The 24,111-nt window shown below is 47.4% G+C and overlaps 1 protein-coding gene across 6 annotated transcripts in view; it reads right to left on the bottom strand.

Moving 5' to 3' along the window:
• HIVEP1 (human immunodeficiency virus type I enhancer binding protein 1) overlaps positions 1-22,948 on the bottom strand; it is a 145,831-nt gene extending 122,883 nt beyond the window's left edge. For 2 of the 6 annotated variants that reach the window (XM_013987646.2, XM_013987651.2), the window contains exons 1-2: positions 22,808-22,948; positions 15,775-15,917 (exon numbers count right to left, since the gene is read on the bottom strand). In XM_013987646.2, the coding sequence (XP_013843100.1) occupies positions 15,775-15,814 (40 nt within the window). In that variant the 5' untranslated portion in view covers positions 15,815-15,917; positions 22,808-22,948. Of the gene's footprint in view, positions 1-15,774; positions 15,918-16,045; positions 16,207-18,851; positions 19,026-19,103; positions 19,318-19,638; positions 19,753-22,807 lie in introns of those variants that run through there. The other 4 variants (XM_013987642.2, XM_013987643.2, XM_013987649.2 and 1 more) reach the window with 4 other exon arrangements.

Here is a 24,111-nt window from a genome sequence, read left to right as displayed (position 1 = left end):
TGAGAAAGCCAACAGCTTCACTGCCACTGCCAGGCTGGACTCACTAGATCCAGGCTGCTGTCAGTTAAAGAGGCAATCCCATTAGTGGGAGAACACAGGCCTAGGGCCCTACTAGCCTGAGGATAAGGTCATGGTGGGTCAAGCAAGAGACCAGATCAGCCAGGAGTTCTGGGAGGTGAGACAGCTCTCCATGGATATCCCAGGCTAACCAGAGATTCTGCACACACATCAGAGATGCCAGAGTGGATTCACATGCCTCTCCCCCAACATCCCTTGCTGGCATTGGCACACACAAAGATGTGAGGGGGGCCAGCTGAAAGTAAAAGGCAAGGCAGACACAATAATTGCCTGAAATGTGAATGTCCTCCCCGGCCCTACATGAATCCACCAGCAGAGAGCAAAAGCTCTACTGACTGTGTCAACATCTGATTAGTCTTTGGCTGAACACAAAATTATGTCGCAACAAGGGTAACCACTGGGAAGCTAGGCTTAAAAGTAACAACAACAACAAAAAGAGACAAAAAACAAGTTGAACAAGAGACATCAGCAGCCAAGCAATATGGGAGCGACAGCCTTCACAGACTGACTCTGGGAAAGTTACTAAACAAACAACAGAAATGACAATTCTTGAGCAGACAAGAATCAGAATCCAGAGTTGCTACAAACTATTGCCTGAAATGTAAGAAGGTCTACAAAAAACTTGGAGACATGAAAATAAACAAGAGAGCATGACCCATACTCAGGAGGGAAAAAGGCAGTCAATAGAAACTATCCCTAGAATTCCCAAATGTTGGAATTTACAGGACAAGACTTCAGACACACACACACACACATCGGAAGAACTGAAGGAAATCATGTTCAAAGAATTAAAGTATGACAATAACTCAACAAATAGAGAATCTCAACAAGAGATAGAAATTGCAAAAAAGAACCAAATGGAAACTGGCATTGGTAAGTACAGTAAATGGAAAGAAAAATCTACTAGAGGGACTCAACAGCAAATGTGAACTGGCATAAGAAAAAACTGGGACAACTGAGAATAGCTCAAAGGAAATTAACCAACCTGAGGAACAAAGAAATAAGATCAAAGAAAAATAAACAGAACCTCCGAGACCTGTGAAACAACATCTAGCTTACCAACATATATGTAAGGGGAGAAGAGAAAAGGGTGGAAAAAAATATGTGAAGAAACAATGGCCTAAAATGTCCCCAATTTGATAAAAAAGACAAACTCACTGATCTCCATATCTAAGAACTCCAAACAGGATAAACACAATGAGATCCAAATCTAAACTCAGTGCTCAAGCTGCAGAAGGCCAAAAACAAAGAGGAAAAACTTGAAAACGGCACGCAAAAACCAACCCATCATGCAGAGAAACACGTGACTTCTCATCAGAAACAATCGAGGACCAAGGGCAATGGGATATGCAGAGTGCTGGGGGGAAGGGGAGCTACCAGCCAAGAATTCTACAACCAGAAAACCCTCTTCAAAACTGAACGAGAAAAAAAAGACACCCCATGACCTTTTGAAAAGATAAATTTATTGACAGAAGATATGCCTTACAAAAATGCTACATGAAGGAGTTCCTTTGTGGCTCAGTTAGTGACCCGGCATTGTCACTGCTGTGGCTCGGGTTGCTGCTGTGGCACAGGTTCAGTCTCTGGCCCGGGAACTTCCACACGCTGTGTGCACAGCCAAAAAAAAGAAGAAAAAAATGCTATACGAAGTCCCTTAGGTTGAATGGAAATGTCAGACAACAACTCAAATCCACAGGAAGAAATGAAGACCACAGGAAATGGTAAATATAAGACCATTAATTTTTTTCTCTCATTTCGTCTCTTAAATTCTTTAAAGAACGTGAGGTGGTATTTAAGCCACAATTTAACACTACATAGCTGTGTTTATAACACATAGGGATCAAACATATATGACAATAATTGCAAAGGGACAAACTGGAACAAAGTTTCCATATTTTACCAGAGTTTAGTTAGCATTATTCTCAGGTAGACAGGGAAACAGGGAGGGATATATTATAATCTCTAGAACAACGACTAAGAAAATAACTCGAAAGAATAGTGAGAACAACAATAAAAGCAACAGAGAAATCAAAATTACATAATAAAAAACATGTTACACAAAGAAGAGAGTCATACACAGAAAAACAAAAGTATACGGCACGTAGAAAAGAACAAGGTGGTGGATGTAAATTCAACGAACAATAATAACTACATTCAGGTGCATGGAATAAACACACTCCAAAGACAACCTCTCCGATTGGATAAAAAAGCAGTTACAACAACATGCTCTCCGTAAGAGACATATCTTAGGTTCCAAAAGACAAAGGTTCAAAGGAAACAGAGAGGGAGAGACAGGCTATATGTATGCAACTAGCAACCCTAAGAGAGCTGGAATCAGTGATAATCATACGAGGTAAAACATGTGAACAACTAACTTGACCTAAATGACGTTTATAAAAACGCCAGTTAACTGCAAACCTGGACATGAGGGCTTACAGCAACAGAATTCACAGTGGCCAAAAGACAAAAATCACCCAAATGTGTTCACCAACCGGTGGCTGGATAAACCAAATGTGATACAGTCATACAACAGAACAGTTCTTGGCCATAGAAGGTAACAGAAGAACAGATACACGCTACAGTGCAGATGAGTCTCTAACCCATCATGCCAGCTCAAAGAAGCCAGACATACAAGTTTCTAAACCGTATGAACCCATTACAGGAAATGCCCAGAAAAGGGAACTGTAACGAGCCGGAAAGCAGACCAGGAGCTGCTTGGGGCCAGGAATGGGAGCGAGGACTGAGAACGAACAGCTCAGGGAAACCTGGGGGTTGGGATGGACATGTTCTAAAACTGAATTGTGGTACAGGTTGCACAACTCTATAAAAGCACCAAATATCACCGAACTGTACACCCACAGTGGGCGAATTTTATTGCATATAAATTACATCTTAATAAAGCTGTAAAAATAAGTCCCATGTAGTGGTTTGACTGAGGCGATACAAACTGCTGTCGAGAGACGGACCCAGGCACTCTTTCTATGAAGGAGCACGCCACCAGATACAAACCTGATGCAAAGTCTAGCTTGTCCAACATGAACCTGGGAATGCTAGGCGTGTAACTCACCACTTACACCGCATTAATTCCATCAAAACCAAACCCATCGACTTAAACTGTCAACATGTAAAAGGCCAAATAATGCATTTAACTGCTGGGTCACAGCTGCACATCCGCTTTTGCCTGTTAACTGAATATCACCTACACGTTCACACGTCACTGTCTGCACAGCTGTCTGAACTTGCATGGGTAAACCATTACGGTCTTTATCCATCTTCAACTATCAATTTCCTGGGAGACGGGCAGGGCTGGTGACTCCACAGTGTGTCCTACGCATCACAGCAGGGCCCAGAGACCTCGAGCCAGAGGCTTCTGGGTCACAGTCTGACCCCGCAGGCTCTTCCTTTCACTGCGAAAGGCAAGCGGGTCACCAGTTCCTGATTCTCCTACCAGGTTGGAGGCGCGCCCTAGCATCAGCATGCAGCAGAGCAGAGGCTAGCGTCCCAATGTGTCACGTGTGCGGGGAGTTCCAGGGCTTTCAAAGCACTTCTCCAACTTTGCAAAGGGCTGTTGTGGACTCGATGGAGCCCACCCTTAACACACATTATGCAAACTTAAGCAAAATCAAGTAAAATGAAACCAGACCACAAATCTGTCATTTCTTCTACTCGCTCTCATCCCACTGCCCCCAAAGTACAGAAGCAAAGAACGACTCGGAGATTTAAAAAGTCTTGCAGGAAACGCTGAGCATTCAGACACACCAGATCTATTTAATCACGTTCGCAAACACCCAGGCACAAAGCACCAGGCCTCGCGTGCAGGTCCAGGCATCACTCGGCCGCCTGGCCCGTCCCAGGTCCCGCTCCGGGCGCGGCCCTCCCTCCACAGCGTGCAGAGCACTGGAAATCACGGCTTCCGATGTCTTCTCCGACTGTGAGTTAAATACGGAGGCGCCTCGTGGGGACAGTGGTCCATCTGACAGAGCAGCTGGCTCCCAAGGGCCCAGGCCTTCTGTGGGGAGACCCCCGATCTTGGCATCAGAACATTAAAAACAAACTGAATTTTTCTGGCAAGACCAAGTCCACCTCTAAGGCTCTCCCTTCACCTTAGAACAAGCAAAGAGACCTCCTTCCCAACAAATGGGAAGCAGCAGCCCCTCACAGGTACACGCACAGCAGCTCCAAGGTCCCCTGAGTCACCAACGGCAGTGCCACAGCACGACGGGCCATTCTCACTCCCAAACAGAAGAGATCTATAAATAAGGAATCGACCTCTCCCCTACTTCGCAGTCAGGGCTCAGCAAACGTTCTTCTGCAAAGTGTTAGATGGGAAACAGTCTCGGCCTTGTGGGCCGCAGGTGACTCCGCGCCTCGGCTGCTGTGGCAGGAAAGCAGATGGACAACACGGAAATGAATGGGCATGGCTCTGGTCCAGTGAAACCTTTCTAAAAACAGGTGGAAGCCTGGAGCTGGCCACCGGGCTGTAGCTTGCTGACCCCTGCCTAGAATAACAGCCCTTTAGAGCCAAAAAGGAAACGATAGCTCAACACCGCCCTGTCCCCAACTCCTGCCGACTCCCAAGCCTCGTTCTCAATGAAGAAACTCAATTCAAGGTATTTGCTCAAGGTCAATACTTTTTGCTGGTTCGTTCTTATGCATGAAGATAAAATATTATGAAGAGAGAGAGAGATTCTTTTAACCTATCATCCTATTCCCTGGCTATCAACACATCACACCGACCTAGGTGGAGGTGATTTTGGTTTTGTTTTTTAAATTCATTTTAATTTTTTTTTTTGTCTTTTGTCCTTTTTTAGGGCTGCACCCGTGGCATATGGAGGTTCCCAGGCTAGGGATCAAATCAGAACTATAGCTGCCAGCCTACACCACGGCCACAGCAACACTGGATCCTTAACCCACTGAGCAAGGCCAGGGATCAAACCCGCAACCTCATGGTTCCTAGTCGGATCCGATTCCGCTGCGCCATGACAGGAACTCCCATTTTAATTTTTTGGAGCAGTTTTAGGTTCACAGCAAAACTGAGGAGAATGTACAGAGATCTCCCACACCCAGCCCCCACCCCCTTTCTCCTCCTCCACCAGAGGGTCCATGTGTCACGAATGCTGAACTAGACATGTCACCAGTCCATGGGTTGGGACAAATGGAGAATGACAGGGCTCACCATTATAACATCACATAGAATAGTTTCACTGCTCTACAAACCCACTGTGCCAAGGTTTTTAATTTCGAAGTGTTATAAATTAGTCCCTGGCCTCTGACATTTCTCTGGAAACACTCAACTGAGTATAAAAGAAGCAACGTGGTAATTTTACGGTTATACCATAAATAGGAGCTACATACCTCCAATCTAAAAATTTCTTCTCCTTTTCGTCCTTAAAGTTTCAAGTTCATTGAGAAGTTCACTCTAACCAGGCAAAAGCCAGACCAACGACCGCTTCTAGATGCTTTTCCCCTCCTTTTAGCAGAAGTCTCAAAACAATTTCCTCTGTCAATCTACCCTTCTTTTCTTTAAAAACCCATCTCAAAATTCCACCTCCTTCAGGTCTTCCTAGAGGACAAAGTTAACTGCTCCACGTAGTATTTTCTGGTTGTTTTTACCTCGCTCAGATTTTTTTTTTTTGGCTCCATTTTCCCTTTGAGAATCCCACTTTCCATGCACCATGTTAATCTGAAACGATACGCGTGTTGCTTTACATCGTCCTTGCATCTTTTCTGTGTGTCTGAGGATGGAGTATATTAAAAACTCTCCGAAGGAGGGTAATGAGGTTTAGTTAAGATGAAAGACACATAAAATCTCCCACCGCTGATGTCTTACCCCTGAAAGCGGTTCATGCGCCCTTTACCTACGCCTGCAATCTGGATGAAGGGCCGCATGTATCTAAAACAGGACACTTGTTCTGTATTCTTCGGTATCTACTGCAAAAGGGAAAATTAGCAATGCTTTTTTCCATATTTTACCTAGACCGCTAATGTTTTCTGTAGTTCTCACGGAAACAGTTTCTAAGCCTTTCCGTCTGAAATTCCAGCTCTCATGCTGCGCCTCCCGCTTCTTGCTGCCGCCGTCCCTCCTCCGCCAGTCGTCTTTGCTTTCAACTACATTCGACTGAGCAGATCACGTTAGCAAACAGTGTTGATGGAACCACTGTTTCTTCTCTTGAAGAGCTTGGAGATTCCCTTGACTGCAAAAGCAAATCCATCCCGGACTACGGTCTGTATACACACCTCTGAAATGGGTTTCCAACAATTAAAGACTTGGGGAGGCGGATAAAAATCCTTCAAATTCTGACTTCCTGAGTAAGCTGGGCTCTGCGCGTGATGCTTGACAAGCTTTACCTTGTAACTGGGGTGGAGAGCAACCCCACGCTCTTACTCGGGTCAGGACAGCTCTTTCTACTACCAATTAATGAACAAGGATAAGCAGGACAGCTAAGGGCTAAGGCCCTGGAAAACCCTAGCTGTGGGACCCCGGAAACCAGCAATGTCTCTGTGCCTCACTCCCACATCCATAAAATGGGAGTAATAATAGCCCCCGTCTTACACAGTTTTTTATGATTAAATAAGCAAACATAGGGAGTTCCCATCATGGCGCAGTGGAAACGAATCCAACTAGGAACCATGAGGTTGCCGGTTCTATCCCTGGCCCCGCTCAGTGGGTTAAGGATCTGGTGTTGCCGTGAGCTGTGGGATAGGTCGCGGTTGCAGCTCAGATCCTGCGTGACTGTGGCTGTGGCTGTGGCTGTGGCTGTGGCCAGCAGCTGTAGCTCTGATTCGACCCCAAGCCTAGGTCGAATGCTGCAGGTGTGGCTCTAAAAGGAAAATAAAAAAAAGCAAACATGTAAAAAGCACTTTGAATAGAGCCTAGTACATGGACCCGTGGACAGGCCAGCTCTTTGCATCATCCTCACGACGACACAGCACAACCTCCCTCTGGCCGTTTACCCAAAACAAACCCTGACTATGGGAAGCAAGTGGATAAGAACCAATGCTGAAGACCGCTCCACAAGTACCTCCAACAGAGACAAATTCGCTGCTCAGGATCAACTCACTTCAACTTTTCTGCCCAACTTCCTCATCTGTGGAATGAGGAAGAAGAACTGAATACCTCAAAGATCCATCCTTCCCAGCTGCAAAACTTAGAAAATTCTCTTGGAGAAGCAGCAGATAGGAGAGAAGGCCTTGGCTCTGCTCAACCACCTTCCAGGGTCCCGTGTGGCAACTCTGTTCACTTTTATTTATTTTTAACTACCAAACACTGCCCCAATTGTATGCTTAATCACTGTCTACTTGGATACTGTAACATGAAGCAGCTATATGCTGATTGTATCTTTTTCTTCACTAGAGAATCCAAAAGGGTTGGAAAATAAGCACATGTAAATAAGCACACTTCAAAATACAAAGCCATAAATACGCCTGAGTAAATTCACATCTCATCACAAAGGCACGCAGAAATATTACATGCACATCCACACTTAAGTACCATAAAAATCAAGGTTTGTATCAATTAAGTGGGTAAACTGCTACAGTTCCACCTGACACTTGGTGACTGCTATTCTAGTTAATTAGGTAGTGGACAACTATTGTGTGATCACTATGTATTTTTTGAATACTTTTGCATGGCAGCACAGCCTTACAATATTTTCTAGAACAAAATTCATTATAGAACCTTTTTTTTTTTTTTTGCTATTTTAGGGCCACACCCACGGCATATGGAGGTTCCCAGGCTAGGGGTTGAATCGGAGCTGTAGCCACTGGCCTGCACCACTGGCATAGTAGTGCGGGATCTGAGCTGCGTCTGCAACCTATACACCACAGTTCACGGCAAGGCCGGATCCTTAACCCACTGAGCAAACCAGGGATCAAACCCACATCCTCATGGATCCTGAGTCGGGTTCATTAACCAGTGAGCCTTGAAGGGAACTCCCTCATTATAGAACCTTCTGAAAATTCTTCATTTTAAAGTTATTTTTGGAGTTCCTACTGTGGCACAATGGGTTAAGGATCCAGTATTGTCTCTGCAGAGGCTTGGTTTGCTGCTGAGACATGGGTTCAATCCTCAACCTGGCACTTGGGTGAAGGATCCGGCATTGCTGCGCCTGTGGCATAGGTCACAGCCGCAGCTTGGATTTGATGGCCCAGGAACTTCCATATGCCAGGGGTGTGGCCCCTCCCCAAAAAACTTATTTTCAAAAAGGTGAAAGTTAATGCAATGTTGAACCAAATATAAGCCTGAACCCTAACAGTCAAAAAGAACTTCCTTCTGAAAGAATGATTTGAGTACTGAGAAAAACGGACTCAATTTGGTGGGACGTTTTTGTGCTATAGTGAATAATGGCCAACGGAATTACAAACACCAAATGCTTTATAAGAATACTTAGCACCATTTGTAACTGGCATATTAATATGCAAAAAAAACCACATTTAAATGTTTTAAAAGAATTAAATGTACAAATGAAAAAATAAGGCACTTTATTTATAAAATATTTTTTTCAGATAACACAAGAATCACCTTTAGCCCAGGTTTATTCAAGTTGCATTGAGTTTCAAAATGCAGATCTTTAAACTGTAGGTACGTCACGAGGTTTTACCCACATTATGTATTTTTCTAATCTATGGTAAGATAAAATTATACCTCATCAGAACATATTATCTGCAAAGATGTTCTAAAATAAAATCATTACTCTGATTAATCATATTATTACATTTTGTATTGCTTTTAAAAAGAAAAAAGCACTTGGTTAATGTTAATAAGCATTCAAAAAGCATCAAATAAGCTCTTAACAAGAGCTGAAAAATAATTATCTGGGAAAAAAATGGGAGGCTTGCTATATTAAGTCTATTCTATTTTTATCCTAGACAAACTACATAGTATCAGCTACTTACATGATAGTTCCTAATAACTTCAACTGCTTTTTCATCTTTATCAGCAAAACTATATTTTATTACTTATTTCATTTCTAACTACAGTCATATACAGAACTTTTTTTTTTTTTTTAAATAAGCCATGGGGCTGTTCTTTCTAAAATTACTAACTTCTCAAATCTTAGGCCTGTCAACATAGATGTGCTGACCTAAGATTCAAAAATGTGGAAAACACAAGGCATGAGCAGTTGGAATTTCATCTAAAAACCATCCATATTAAACCTATTCTACAGATAAGCTCAACAAGATAATCCCCACATAGCAAGAAAATGTAAGATTTTTACTCACAGTAAGATTTTCCAACCCAGACACTGGAGTGGGCTCAAACACGGAGAGCAAATGAAAACACACACATTACTCAGATTACTCCTGAAAACCCAACTGGGCTTCTTGGGTCCCACACGGGAGGGGAGCAGGGGCTGGAGATGGTACCATCTTAGACTCCCGGAGTCTAGCAAGGGCGGCAGCACTTCACTTCTATCCCACGTGACAGCAATGGCAACATTTTAAACCACAGTTCAGTTACAGTACAACAGAAGACCTGGCAGTGGGTTCCCGACAACTAGATGCAGACAGAACAAATGACATGTTTTCCTTCATTTGACACTGTCGAAAAATGAGGCAAGGTTTGCATGAGTTTAGGGGCAGTGGATTGGGTAAGAATTTTCCTTCCCTAAAGACTGTCTGCACCGACGGCTTCTTCCTTAAATCCTAAACCCCGGGGAGTCAGGACAAGAGGGAGGCGACCCAGTAACCCGTGCTGAGCACAGGTGCAGCTTCCTTTAACTCCCTTCATGCACGTAGCAAAATGCAGTTAAAGGCTCCACACAGGTACTCGCAGTTTCCTCCGTTTGTAACTCAAGAGTTTGACAGAAACTAGTTTTTGGTTTGGTTTTTGTTTTGTTTTGTTTTGTTTTTTGTTTTTTGTTTTTTATAGAAAGTGACAAACAGCTCTCTGGACTGAGTGTTTACCACTGTCAGGCACTGTGCTGAACGCTTACACCTGCCATACCATCTAATCTTCACACACACAATATTTTACAGACGAGGAAACAACACTCAGAGCTTGCCCAAAGCCGCATGACGAGTCCCTGTCAGCAGAAAGCCAATCTCTTCACCATCATATGAACTAAATGTACTGAAGGGATAAACCCTGGGAATGGTGAAACCGCATGTAAAACAAAAATTAGTAATAACTACTTGGTTTATCTGTTTAAGGCTACAAAGTGCTATAAAAAGTATTTGCTACTTAAGGTTCCAAAATGTAAACAAATTTCATGAGTACAAATCACCTTTAGCTCTCAAAAGCTAAGGTAAATGTTATTTTGTTGATCATAGACAGAAGGCTAAAACAGTCTCTTCTGACATATGATGTCTATGCAGCTAAGATGATACATCTGGAGAACAATCGTGACACAATAACGAAGTACAAAATGGCACCTGGAGCCACTGGATGCTGGGCGGGGGTGGGGGGGGAGAGCAGACAAGGGAGGAGGGAGGAAAAAACTCAAAGAAGAAGTGAAATCTTCTTTGGCAGAGACACCTCCCACGCAGGGTAAGAAAAGAGAGTGGAAGTGGGGAGGGGGAAGAGATACTTTCCAGAAAGAAGAGCAACAGAGAAACCCTGGGTTTGCACGCTGAGCTCCTGAGACGGCAAGCGACTACCCATCAGATACACAAGAGAACAAGGTCAAAGTGAGGAAAGAGTGTCCCGGCTGAAGTTGTGACTTTGGACCTCATCTTCTAGGGCAGCGGGCACCCAGTGACCTCGTGTGTGGATCTCAGCTCTGATCACCCTCCCAAGTGCTTCGTCTCACATTTATGATAAAGCCGCCCTCAGAGGGGGAAAGAGCGCTCGTCTTTTGCAAAGGGTTCAGAGCCAAATGCACTCAACCAACAAAAATGAAAAACAGCCACAGCGAATTCTCAAAATATGTTTTGCAAAGGTGAATACTCAGTGTTTTTCACACTGATTTCCGATCTTCAAGTCGATGAGACTTTGAAATCCTGTGCCCAAATACAACCAAAACAGGTAACACCTATTTTCTTTTTTCCCAAAGCTCTGAAACTTTCACAGTAATGACTAGCACGGCTCAAAAACAGCCCTTTGTCTTAAAAAAACAGACATGGAACCGCTGCAAGTCCCAGTGTCTCCATCCCATGGTACCCCAGAGCCCCAGCAAAGACCAGGGAGGGCGGTGACAGGTAGGGAGGATGGTGCCACCCTGCTGTCACCTTCAACAGGACCTCGTGGGTGCTCGGGCCCTGGAGGCGGCCCCGAGGTGGCTGAGAGCCCTTCTCCGGGGAACCCAGGACAACACACAGAGCCTTTCTTTCTCAACACCAAGCACTCCTCTCATGCTCTTCAGAAGTTCTTATTCAATTTCGCAGAGGGAATGTCAGCGTTAAACTCGACCCACCCACCCTGCGTGAACAGGCACCAAAGACATTAGTTCTATCTGGCTGATGCGGCCAAAGGGAGAAGAGACTAGAACTCGGCAAACTCCGCTCTCACAAGCTGGGCAGCTCACCCTTCAGGTCTAACTCCGGCTCGGTTATGCCCCCAATTCATGCCTGGCCCTTGCCGTACCAGTTCTTTTCATACTTTTCTCCCAATGAACCTGTGGCATCAGCGAGGTGTAAACTCCAGCTGTCTGCGGGAGCATCACCTGTGCGTGCCTAATGCAAATCCATGCAAAGCGTGGGTGCTCCTCCGTGATAGAGACCGGTATCATATTTTTTCACACTTGCACAATACTCTAACACATGAAAACATACACACATGTGTGTCCGTGTATACATATGTTCCTCCAGGTAAAATTCATATTCTAGACGGTGACATACGTTTTTCCTGCAGCCCCGTGCATCCACAGGACTATACCAGCCCCAGCTGAAGGACCAAGACTAAATATTTGAGAATAAATAAAAGAAAAACTGTATTTTAAAACTGCCATGGAAACCTAATAAACACACAATTTCAGATTTTTTTCAAGTACAGATCTTTAATCATTGACTGAATTACTAAACATAAGACAGACACTGCACAGACTCTCTTCTAAGGAACACTACCAGAGGCGAAACGTGTTTAACGAAGACCCTTAACAGGTCGGCGTCAAGAATGTGAGTGACGAGCTGGCCGTGGGATTTCCTCTGCGAGGCAGAGCTAACTCTGTGAGACAGGTCTGCTGTCAGCCAAAGCCGCGGGCCCAGGTGAAGTGAAACCAACCTGATATTCCAACTGTCACAGAGAAACAAAACACACTCCCCCTTGGTGTCCTCGGGGGATTAGTGCCCGACTCCCGTGGACACCAGCATCCATGGATGCCCAAGTCCCTTAAAGAAGAGGGTCTATACAGCCGGCCCTTTCTCCTCACGGCATCTCTGCATTTACCTGGACCCGCCCAGTTCAAACCTTGTTGCAGGGTCAAGAGTAAATATGGAAAAACTCCTTTTAGTACCTAATGTTTACCTGCTTATTTTAAGCTCCAAACTGTGCCCAGGGAGAGTCCTCATAGACGTTTTCGGAAGGAAATGGGAAATCTGAAAGGTTTTCTTGCCTTTGTCCTTTGCTCATGTGCATTTCCCAGTGGGAACAGCTTGGCCCTCCTCACCCGGCTCAGCTGAGTGCGCCAGGGGCTCAGACACCACCCCGTCTGCGAAGGCCCCTCTCCCCTGGGCCTGGTGAATCTGCTGGTCTGGATCACGTGGCTGGAATAACACAGCTTTGGTCGTCGTGTGCTATTCTACTCTGACCTTTTCTTTAGTGGCTGAGAGTTCATCACTGCCTTAGTCAAGCAAATTTTGAGGCTCTCAGTAATGGGCCAGAACCCAACTCATCTCAAGTTCTCTCTGAAAACTTTAAAAACATCTTAATTTCAGAAAACAAGCAAGTTTTCCTATCAAAACTTTTAACTTTACATACTAATTTACATACACACAGATTTGATGGACCTTTAAAATCTTTTCTTTTCTTTCTTTTTTTTTTTTTTTTGGCTTTTGGGGTCAATGGAAGTTCCCAGGCTAGGGGTCCAATTGGAGCTGCAGGTGCTGGCCTACGCCACAGCCACAGCAGCATGGGGTGTAGCTGCATCTGTGATCTATACCACAGCTCAGGGCAATGCCAGATCCTCAATCCACTGAGCAAGGCCAGGGATTGAACCAGCATCTTCATGGGTACTAGTGGGGTTCTTAACTCACAGAGCCACAATGGGAACTCTGACCTTTGTAATCTGATTCCTCCAAATTCTCACACTCCGATTTCTTCTCTTCCCCCTTCTTTCCCCCTCAGACAGAACTTCCTATGCTTGGGTCATGGACAGGGACTTAAAACTAGTCTGCATTCTCCAAGTTACTGAGCTGACAAAAGGCACGCACCCTGTCTTGTCAGCTTCTTGGAGCTTCTCTCCCCCTTAAGATCCTAGTTCAGCCCTTATCTTTCCCTCCCACCCCAGACCCCTCTCCAAACCAGCCCCCCGCATGGGGATGTAACATGGTCCCCAATCTCCAGGGGGATCGTCAAGCCTCTGCTCTTCCCTCACTGCACTCTCCTTGCAGGGTCCAGGTCTGCTTATGATTTTAGCCCTGAACAGCAGCACAGGCGGGCGTTCCACAAATACCAGCTGAGCTACACAATCATTTGATACAAAAAGGAAAAGTCCCTGGCCTAAAAATCTGATTCCTCTGGATACCTATGTTATCTAGAATATGATGAATTACATATTTTAAATATAAAAAAACACTGAATGTGTATGACTTAAGGAATAACTTCCAGAGCCATCATGTATTTACTCTTTCAAAGAGAATCCGGGCTCCCGTTAGCTTCCAGGAGGTATGCAGGGCAAGGGCCCCTGCCAGCCAGCCCCAAGGCTGCTCTTAGCCCATGGAGGGAACAGGGCACCCTCTCTGGACAGAATCATAAAACTGGGCCCAGGACTGCCAATGCCTGCCTCAGAGGGCTGTGAGCAATGAGGTGCTGCCTACAGAGTAAATGAGAAAAAGACTTCAGGGGGCTCTGATGCTCGTGAAGGGGACAGACAAAATACAGTTAGTTTCCAACATTTTCTATGTGACCCTGAAAACCAGACTTCAGCATACAACGCTCATGCAACCACCTAAATCCTCACTTCCCTGAACGCTGCTGCTATAATCACCAACTTGAACTTGGACCGAGGCGGCCACCTATGCCAGCAGCGGTTCTAGTACTCTCAGGCAGGAAAAAAGCACTGTTTCCAGATTCAAGTAGGCCACGTAACTGACCACAGTTCCTTTCTTTCGTTCTTTCTTTCTTTTTTTTTTTCAGGGTCACACTCTTGGCCTATGGAGGTTCCCAGGCCAGGGGTCAAATCAGAGCTGCAGCCACTGGCCTACACCACAGCCTCAGCAACCTCAGATCCGAGCCACATCTGCAACCCATACCACGGTTCCTGGCAACGCCGGATCCTTAACCCAGTCAGTGAGGCCAGAGACTGAACCTGTGCCCTCACGGATGCTAGTCAGATTTGTTTCCACTGCGCCACGACAGAAACTCCCCTGAGCACATTTTCAATTACCACCTTATAGTGACTGACCAAATTAGTTCACCAAGGAATATTTTCAATTAATTTCATTTTTAAGTCACTTCTTACCTTGCATTTGCTTGAGAAATTTTTTTCTGTAATTGTAAATATTTCATAAGACACTTTACTCCATTTGCAACAATTTGCCAACATTTAGTTTAGTTAGTTTTTTGCCTAACACTACTACACTCTCATCTGCTAAAGTTAAATATAAAAGATAATTGCTGTTCCCAGTGAATAAAACACATTCCAATAATACAAATTTTTCAAAACAATAAGCTAAAATAAGTTGAGTTTCCTAATATTAAGATATCTTTTCCCAGATAAAAAGAAACACTCATGTTTTGTTTTCATAGAAAACATCTATTAAATACATATATACTTTTTTTTTTTTTTTTTTTGTCTTGTTGTTGTTGTTGTTGCTATTTCTTGGGCCGCTCCCGCGGCATATGGAGGTTCCCAGGCTAGGGGTTGAATCGGAGCTGTAGCCACCGGCCTACGCCAGAGCCACAGCAACGCAGGATCCGAGCCGCGTCTGCAACCTACACCACAGCTCACGGCAACGCCAGATCGTTAACCCACTGAGCAAGGGCAGGGACCGAACCCGCAACCTCATGGTTCCTAGTCGGATTCGTTAACCACTGCGCCACGATGGGAACTCCTAAATACATATATACTTTTTTGATCAGTTGCTTCCCTATGGAAAACAAATCTGTTTATCTATTTTCTGAGTTCTGCAAATAATGGTTTGAGTTAATGTCAACTACAAGTCTCTTTCCTTCTTGTTAATCTAATGTGCAGAGCGGTACAAAAGTAAATCTCAAAAGAAATGTGGGGGAGAGGTGGGGAAAAATGCAGGGTGATCCAGTAGAGCAAAACCTATCCAACCACTCACTTCGGGGGTCTCAGTCCAAACAGGATGCTTATGAAGACCAATCTCAGACATCCCTACCCATGCTCGCGGCGGGGAAGCCACTGTAATTTTGTCGAAGTCAGGTAATTCCTTTAACAAATCTCTCTGAAGCATCTCCTGAGAGACAGGAATTGTGTAGGGCAAGAGGAAGTGAATCCAAAAAATGGAACAGGGTCCTGGAGCTGACCAACCACAGAGCAGGGTCACCACCTAACAAGGCGCCGTTCCTGCCACCAAAGAGACGTTATTAACGATTTACTGTAAACTCTACTTCTATCTCCGGCAGAGTCCTACCTCTTAGATTTCTGGGATGAATCTGTTTAGTTCGAGGCATCTTCTTCGATTCAGGGCCCCCTTTTTCTTCTTAGAAACTGTAGGAAGAGCAGGTCACAAAAAGGTGGCTCCATAAACCCAAAGTCCATCAGTTAATCCATGTGCTGAAAAAGAAAAATTTACATTTTACTACCTTCAATGAAAACAGATACTTCGAAAGTTATGGCTCAACAAAGCACCAATCCAAACTCAACAAATAACCAAGCTAAAGACCACGCCAAAGACCACTTACCAACTTTTGAGTACGCACAGGACACGTCATTTTGCCCCTCTCTGGACTTTCCAGTTAAGAAGACAGGAAAAAGGGAGCTCCCATCGTGGCTCAGCAATAATGAACCCAACTAGGATCCATGAGGATGAAGGTTTGATCCCTGGCCTCACTCAGCGGGTTAAGGATCCCGTGTTGCCGTGAGCTGTGCTGTAGGCTGCAGAAATGGCTGTGGTGTAGGTCGGCAGCTGTAGCTTGGACTCGACCCCAACCCTGGGAACTTCCATATGCTGCAGGTGCGGTCCAAAAATAAAAAAAAATAATAAATTAAAAAAAAATGAAATCACTGTACCTTTGTCAAAAACGAGTGAAAAAGTTCACTGAAACTGTATTTTAAAGGAACATTACCAGGTAAAATTGAAGTGTAACACCAGGCTATAAAAGGGTCTTGCTGTATATAGTATGTGTCGCTCGTGTGTAAGTTCTTCAGGGACTAGGTAATTCAGTTAACACCTGTGGTTGCCATAGCAGCTGTCCCTCAGTTTCTCCAGTTCTCCCTTCTAGGCTCCTGTTAGGACTGTGTTTTCTGCCTCCCTGGGTTGAGCTAGAATGTGTGATTCGTTCTGGCTTATGACCTGGAAGTGGAAAAGGCATCACTTCCAGGCTGGAGCGCTCAGTTCTCAAAGCAAGATTCCCAGAGAGCGCCCTTCTTCCTCCGCCAGATGGGACAGGCACGGGTTGAGACACTGAGTCCGACAACACAGAGCGGAGCTCTCGCCAACCTAACATGATCCTGCAGCATAAAAGAGATGGGTGTTTTAAACACCAGGTTTGGGAGCTATTTGTTACTGCGGCAGAATGCTGTCCTGACTTATTCATAGATTTGATGTACACGATGCCAAAGCATGAACAATCCAAAACTTAAATCGTCTTTTTCCCCAAATCAGCTACCTCAGTCTCCTCTTCCACAGAGCCTCAAGGATCCTAGAGCTAAAATCTTACTTTTAACTTCCTGCAATACAGCTGATCATCAAAGCCCATAATAATGATGTGAAACATGAAATTATATGTAATCACTAAGCAAAGACAAGGAATAGGAATACTTTGTTAAGACTTTTATATAACATCCAGTACTGCAGGAAAAACAAGAGAATACTTTCTGAGCACCTATTGTGTTGATGTACTTTCTACATACTGTCTAATTTAATCCTAATGATAATTGTTTAGGTATAACAGCTCCTTTATCCTCTGTACAGATAAGAAAATTAAGACAGGAAGAAGTTAAAGAACCAGTCCACAGTCAGCAGCGAAGCAAGGCGGCATCATGTGACTGGGACACTTATTTCCTTCTAGAGATTAATACCTCCTCTGAGGGTTTTATTCAAAAGGCTATATAGCACAAGTCATGACTATATATTTTGGTGTCAAACCAGACTGGGTTCAAAGCTTACTGTGTGGCCTTGTTCAAGGTACCTAACTTCTCTGAAGATCAGATTTCCTAACAGTAAAACTAGGAAATGGTATCCATCTCATCTGGGTTGCTGTAAGAACTAAACAAGGCAGATGATTTTGCCTAATGCCTGGCACACAAAAATATCAAATATTAATTCTCCTTAAGAAAGTCTATATGGAAAGAAGGTATCTAATATCCCAGTATAAGGTTTTGGAAATTTATGGCTTCAAAACAGCAGAGAAGAAGAAAAGGAAAGAAGGCTATAATTAACTTCAGCGTTTTACCCCTGTTAAGGCTGTATGTGGACACTGCACAAAAACATTTGTATTTTTTAACTGCATGGGAAAAAAAGGAAATATGATGGCCCAATACTATGTACTTCATCTAGCACTGTGCTAAATGAGCTATAAAAGATATGGTTCCTCACTTTCCTGCATTCAAAACATCCACCATCCAATTTACGAATCTTTTGATTCAATAGAGGATTTAGAGACGTCAGAGCCAAATAAATTATATGAATGCTTAACTCCCAGCTTTTAAATAGTCACGATATTTGGAAGTTTTTAAAGCGTGAACTCAGATTGTAATGCAATCACGTGACATCATAAGCTCGGGAGCCTGCACGTAAAATATGCAAATTACCAATCCATAACAGCTTTCCGCTGCCCTGTTCACTGCCTACCCACTGTCCCTAGCTGTCCATCCCATGTTTAAACCCTTGTAGGGGGAGTGAACATTTTCAAAGACAGCAGCATTGTAGCGATGAAAACGAGTGATAAACCATTCCTCTATAGGGAAGAAATAAACACTACATGGAGCAAAAACATGACACGATCAAAAAGCGTAAAGACAGTTGCAAGGAGAAAAAACATGAATGAATGAATGTGGAGGGCGGAGCCTGGGAAAACCCCTCTGCAACGCTGCACTGAACAAAGCGCTTCGCATGCCAGGAGGAGGGGGGAATGGAAGTGCCAGCTCAGGAAGGAGCCCGGAGTGAATGCGGAGAGCGGGAGGAGGAGGACAAGATGAGGCGAGCGCGGCAGCCCTGAGACTCCTCCTCGCCGCCAGCTCCGCCGCCCCCTCCCCTCTCCAGCAGCAACTCCTTCCTCAGCCCGACCCCAAGGCGAACCTCAGTCGACCCGCGCCCAGACCCACCGCCCTCTTCCGAACTGCTGCAGGCGCTTACTCCCAACCCGGAAAGAAACTACCCAGGTGGCTGGGAGTAAACAGGCACTTAGAGCAAAGAACGAAAGGAAAAGAAAGCCACAAAGCCGGGAGGTTGGGAAGCCGAGGCCTGGTATCCCTCACCCCTCCCCACCCTCTTGCAAAATGCGTCTGCGGCTGGTACGCGAGTGGGGAGGCTGGGTCCCTCCGTACCTGCTTGGCTCGCAGGACCGCAGCTCGGGCCGCTCGCGCGCGGCGAGGGCACCCAGAAGTGGCAAGTGTCTCCCGCACGCAGCCATCCCCTCTGCAAGGTCGGCGGTTGCACACACACGCACACACACTCGCGCGCCCGCACGCCCCCCGCCCGCGGAGAGGGATGTGGTCCTGCCCACCCCCGCCCCCCCAACGCCGCTCCCCTGCCGCCCTCCCAGCTGCAGCGCCCCAGCCGCGGAGCCCGCGCCGAACCTGCTGCCAGGACGCCCGGCGGGGCCGCTGCCGCTGCAGCCGGCCCTGGAGCTGCGCTGCTGATGGCGGCGGCCGCAGCTTGGAATCTCTGCGACCCCCGCGCGGCGGCGGCGGCGCCTGGGATTCCTCCTTCACTTGACAACCCCAAACACAAACATAACCTCCTCCGGCAGCTGCTCCCGGTCCCCTGGCTCCGTCCCCCTCCCCGCCGCCGCCGCCGCCCCAGCAGCAGCCACACTAAAGGCCGGCGACTGGCACTCTCACCACCCAGCGCTGAAATATTAAACAGGGGAGCCGGCCGGGGGGCGGGGGGGAGCGCGGGGCGCGCGGGCGGGGACCGCAGGCGCCGGGCGGGAGAGGCGGCCGCGCTCGCCGGCGCCCGGGGCCGCGGCATGACCGCCGCCGCCGCCGCCGCCGGGGAGGGGGCGTCCGGGGGGCCGGGCGGTGAGGCCGGGGGCGCGCACCGCGGCGAGGCGGGGCGGGCGGACCCCGGGGCCCCAGGGCCCTGGGCGCGGAAGGCGGGCGCGGGTTTTACCTCTCCCCGGGGCAGAGTAGGGCACGTTTAGCGTCTTTAGGGGCGACGGGAGGAGCGCGGGCCGGGCGGCGCGGGGGAGGGAGGGCGAAGGTCGGAGGCTTTCCCGCGGGTGGGCGGGGCAGCAGGGGATCCCCGGGGGCGGGAGGCGGGGAGGCCACGGGCAGCGACGCGCGGGCGGGGGAGGGGGCGTCCCCCAGCGGGGACCGAGGCGGGGGCTTCGCGGGGGGAGGGCGGGGGTCACCCAGGCCGCGGAGAACCCGTGGGACCGGCGTGGCCGCCTGCCCTGCCCTGCGGTAGGGGTGGGGTGGGTGCCCCGGCTCGGGGCTCGCTTGGCGCCCGGAGTCCCGGGTCTCCCCGGTGGGGCGGGCCTGGGGCCGCGCCTCCCCCAGCCGCCGGCCCGCGGCTCCGCCCCGCCCGGCCGCCGCAGGGACGGGAGGGGGTGGCGGAAGGAGGCGGTGGCGCGGCCCGAGGGGGGGCGGGGCGGGGTTAGGGACGCGAGGGGCGGGCGCCCAGGGTCGCGCCGGCTCAGGGACTGGCGCCTGGCGGGGGCGGAGGGGCGGGCCCGCCGGTCACGCGGCCGGGGGAAGGCCTGGCCGGGTCGCGCAGTTGGGGGCGGTTAGTCCGGGAAGAGGGGCGGGGACGGGCGGGGCGGTAGTTTCTCTTTACCGTCTCTTTACTTTCTGAAGCAGGATGTGGGCCGGCACGGTGACGTCATGGGGTCTCCCAGCCCCGCCCCCCGCCCGGGCCGAAAGGGGGAGGGGACGGGAGAAGGGCGGGCGGGGGAGGGTGTGGGGGGGACCCCAAGGGGGTTTCCTCAGCAACGCGTGGAGGGAAGGCGAAAGTCATTGTGAAACTTGAAACTCATTAACTTTGAAAAACAACTTTATAAAAAACCGAGAGGGGGGCGGGGTGTCGGGTTGACGGGTGGAAGGGGACATATCATTAACCCTGAACTGAAACCACTTTTTGGTGGCGGATGTTCTATTAAAAGATTGAGGAAAGCCAAGGTTATTCCAGAGGCCGCTCCAATGCCTGCTGGTGGTTCCCAGAGCCGGAGCTGCGAGCGCGGTTAACCCCTGCCTGTCCGCCTGACAGCTTGGGGCAGGGAGGAGAGGGGTCTCTGGGGTCAGGAAAGGGGTTGCAGGGCTAGGCAGCCGACCTGGCCCCGGGGAGGCTAGGGAGGAGAGAAAGGGGGAAGAGGGAGTAGTTACCATAACCCAGAGTTTGACCCCGGCTGCTAGAAAGCAATAGAGGAAGCAAGGAGTTGGAAACCGATGGAAAAGAAATTGGGAGGGGCTGGACCAGGGTACTGTTGCAAGTTTTCGGGGTTAGACCAAAAGAACAGAAATGTGGGGCTCAGAAATCCCACATGGACCCCTAAGGAAGCAGGCACAGATACTTGGTTTAAGGAGCCGCGCTAAACTCGAGAGGAATAAGGTGAAACAAAAATTTGATGCAGAAAAAATTCTCAGATAAACCCAAACTGCTTTACCCTTTTAAGGAATAAAAATGCTAAACGACCGTACACCCACTCTGCCGACCATCTGTGCAAACTTGAATTGTTTTGTTCCTCGGGGCTTCCATAAAGACATCTAGGTTTTTCCTGCTAGGGTTGACCCCTAAAATTCCCCTGAGGAAATCCTACCTCTAGCTCATTTGAGCTAAGAAAAGCTTAACTGCACCAGTATGCCAATGATTAAAAATGGAATACTCAATAAAAGCGAGCTTGTAACCAAAAATAATGTCATGTAAAGGGGGGAATATGCCCATCAAAAACTGGATTTGGCCATAAGAGCAAAGAGCAGCCAACAACTGCCTAAATTTGCAATAATGTTTGGCAAACTATGCTTCCAACATTGCCATGAAATAATGCACTCTTTAAATTTTCGATGTCATAAAATCACCTCTTTTATGAAATTAAATGGCAACTATAAAAAGTACGTACACTTCGCAGTTTGTGTTAAAAGAAACACAAACATCTCTTTAAGTGCGAAAGTATACCTAATTTCTCAGAGGATAAAGACGAATATTGATTCTACTTTGTGTCACCTGCTAAGTCAAAATTACCATATTTTTAACCCAATAGTTGTTGACCATAACAAATATTTAGCGTGAACACAAGGTTTAAATGGAATTTGGCATTGCTGGGAACTTTCTAACAAATTAAACATGCAATCTGGAGTTGTAATAGATTAATGTCGTCATTTTAATTTGCTATAGGACTCTTTTCTTATATTCTATTCACAATTTCACTTTCTGGAGCATTAAATTAATATTAATTTTTTGAAGCATATACAATACCGAACAGTTTCCCACTCCGAATTTTCTAAATGCAATTTCTTTTCCTAATTCCTCCTACAGCCCTGACTCCCTAGTTATCAGAATGCAGGGGAATCCAACTCAACTATAAAGTAGCTAGTTTCGGCTTAATTATTTGGTGGCAAATTAAATACAATTTCTCAAACTGTATCCTATAAACGGAATGTGGAGAAACACCTTTTTTTTTTTTTTTTTGAATCAAAAGATAAATGGGAATGGTAATTCTGGCACAATGGGGGAGGTGACCATACTCCGGAAAAAAAAAAAAAAAAAAGGAGGGGGCTCCTCTCGGGCCCCACTTCCCTCCAGCTGCGCCCCTCCTGGAGGTGCGAGCGCTCTCGGAGCCCCCCTTGCGGAGTGGGGTTCAGCTGAGGGCAGTCCCACATTTGTCTGGCAGAACAGTGTGGGGAGAACACAAGTCCTCCGCCGGGGTTCGTCGGGGGACCCCGCTGGCCCGCCGCGTCCGCCGGGCGCCGCGCCACCGCCGCTGCCCTCTCGCCCCCCTGCCCCGGTTCCCACGCGGCCGCCCGGCCGGCCCGGCTCGGGCTCCCCCCTGGCGCGGCCCCGCGGCCCCGGCCCTCCGCCCTGCGCCCGGCCCGGCTGCGCCAGCGCCACGCGGAGATCCCGGAGGTTCCTCCCCGCTGGCCTCCGGGTCACGCCGCCGCCCGTCCCTCCCCTCCGCCCTCCGCCCTCCGCGCGCGCTGGGCTTCCCCGTCCACCGGCCGAATCCCCTCCTCCTCGGGCGACCCGGCGACAAAACCTGCCCCGCACGCTCTGCCAGCTCTGCCCCACGCCCAGGCTCTTCCCCGGCCAGACGCCAGACAAAAGAGCCGACCGAGAGAAAACTTACCCGAACTGCCACGCAAAAGTCTGATCCAAAGCTTCCTGCGTTTAACTTTTAATTTTAAAAACAACAAAAGCAGAAACCAAAAGCCTCCTAGGTTGGAAGTGGGCGTGAGAGGAAATGCTAGGGGGAGGCGCTTCATTCCCTCGGCTGCTTTTGCCCCCCCCCCTTTTCTGGCCCCTGCCTGGGGCTTTGATGTTATCTAGTGCACCGCCTACGTTGGGTTTATACCGTGGGCTCTGCGCCGAGAACGATACACAGCTATTTGGCAGTTTATTTGCTAGTTTGAAGAGAGAGAAGCAGGTGGTCACGGGGAAGGATTCCCACTTCTTACTCCCGCGGTGAGAAGAGCGTTTGCCCTGCTTCCCTTTGTTATCTGGGCTGAAATGAACAATCCACCTATCCAGAAATCCTGGAGAGCTGGACCCTGTGGCATTTTCTGTTAGACACACAAAAAAAGAAGCCTTCTCAATTAGATTCATTTTCCCTCCACTCAGCACAAACTTAGAACAGGGTGGTATTGTATGTTTTCTGAGGCTTTGTTTGGTTTTTAGATTTCGGTTTTGAAAGTAAATATTATTTCTCTTCTAAGATAGACCTGCAGCCTTGAAAAGACAAGATACCACTGAAGAAAATAAACTCACATAATCACATGCCTTTCATGTACCATTGGTACAGGTCAGGCTCTCCCGCACCCTCCCCCTCCCATTATGGAAAGCTTGTAACTGTTGATTTTATCTTCCTTAACTGGACACTAGCAGAAACCGGATATATTTTTACATTAGATTAGCAGTCTCAGGACCATCACAAACAAAGCACTAACAAAAGGATTTCTTTTCTTTACTGTCAGATTCGTAATCAAGAAACACTGCAGAGGCTGCCATTCGGTCCTAACTGTTCATCCATTTTATGCCAACACCAACCTGTGTTCAGGCCTTGCCCTCTGGGAGTTTACAAATTAATGGAGACAGAATAAACACGTGGAAAAATACCTAGAGGGAAAAAGATACAAGAGGAGGCTTATAAACAGAGCCAATTAAAGTTATACACAGTTATTTACGTGATTGCTGAGAGCTTTCTGGATTGGGTGGAGGGCAGGATTATCACAGAAAGTTCCATCCATCCCCACGGTGAGTTCTCAGCAGGATTTTGAGGGAGAAAAAGTTCAGGATTTGGCAATTGTATGAGAACAGCATTCCAGGCAAGGGAAGTGGCTTGAAGGTGAGAGCAAGTGAACCGTGCGTGTGATGGTTTTTCTGGCTAGGACAGAAAGTCAAAGTAAATGTGAAAAAGGAGGGGTGGCCGTGCAA

The sequence above is a fragment of the Sus scrofa genome, chromosome 7 (assembly GCF_000003025.6).
Source record: "Sus scrofa isolate TJ Tabasco breed Duroc chromosome 7, Sscrofa11.1, whole genome shotgun sequence".
Lineage (NCBI taxonomy): Eukaryota > Metazoa > Chordata > Mammalia > Artiodactyla > Suidae > Sus > Sus scrofa.
Note: the sequence above shows the minus strand (reverse complement) of the source record. Positions and strands in the feature narration are given on the sequence as shown.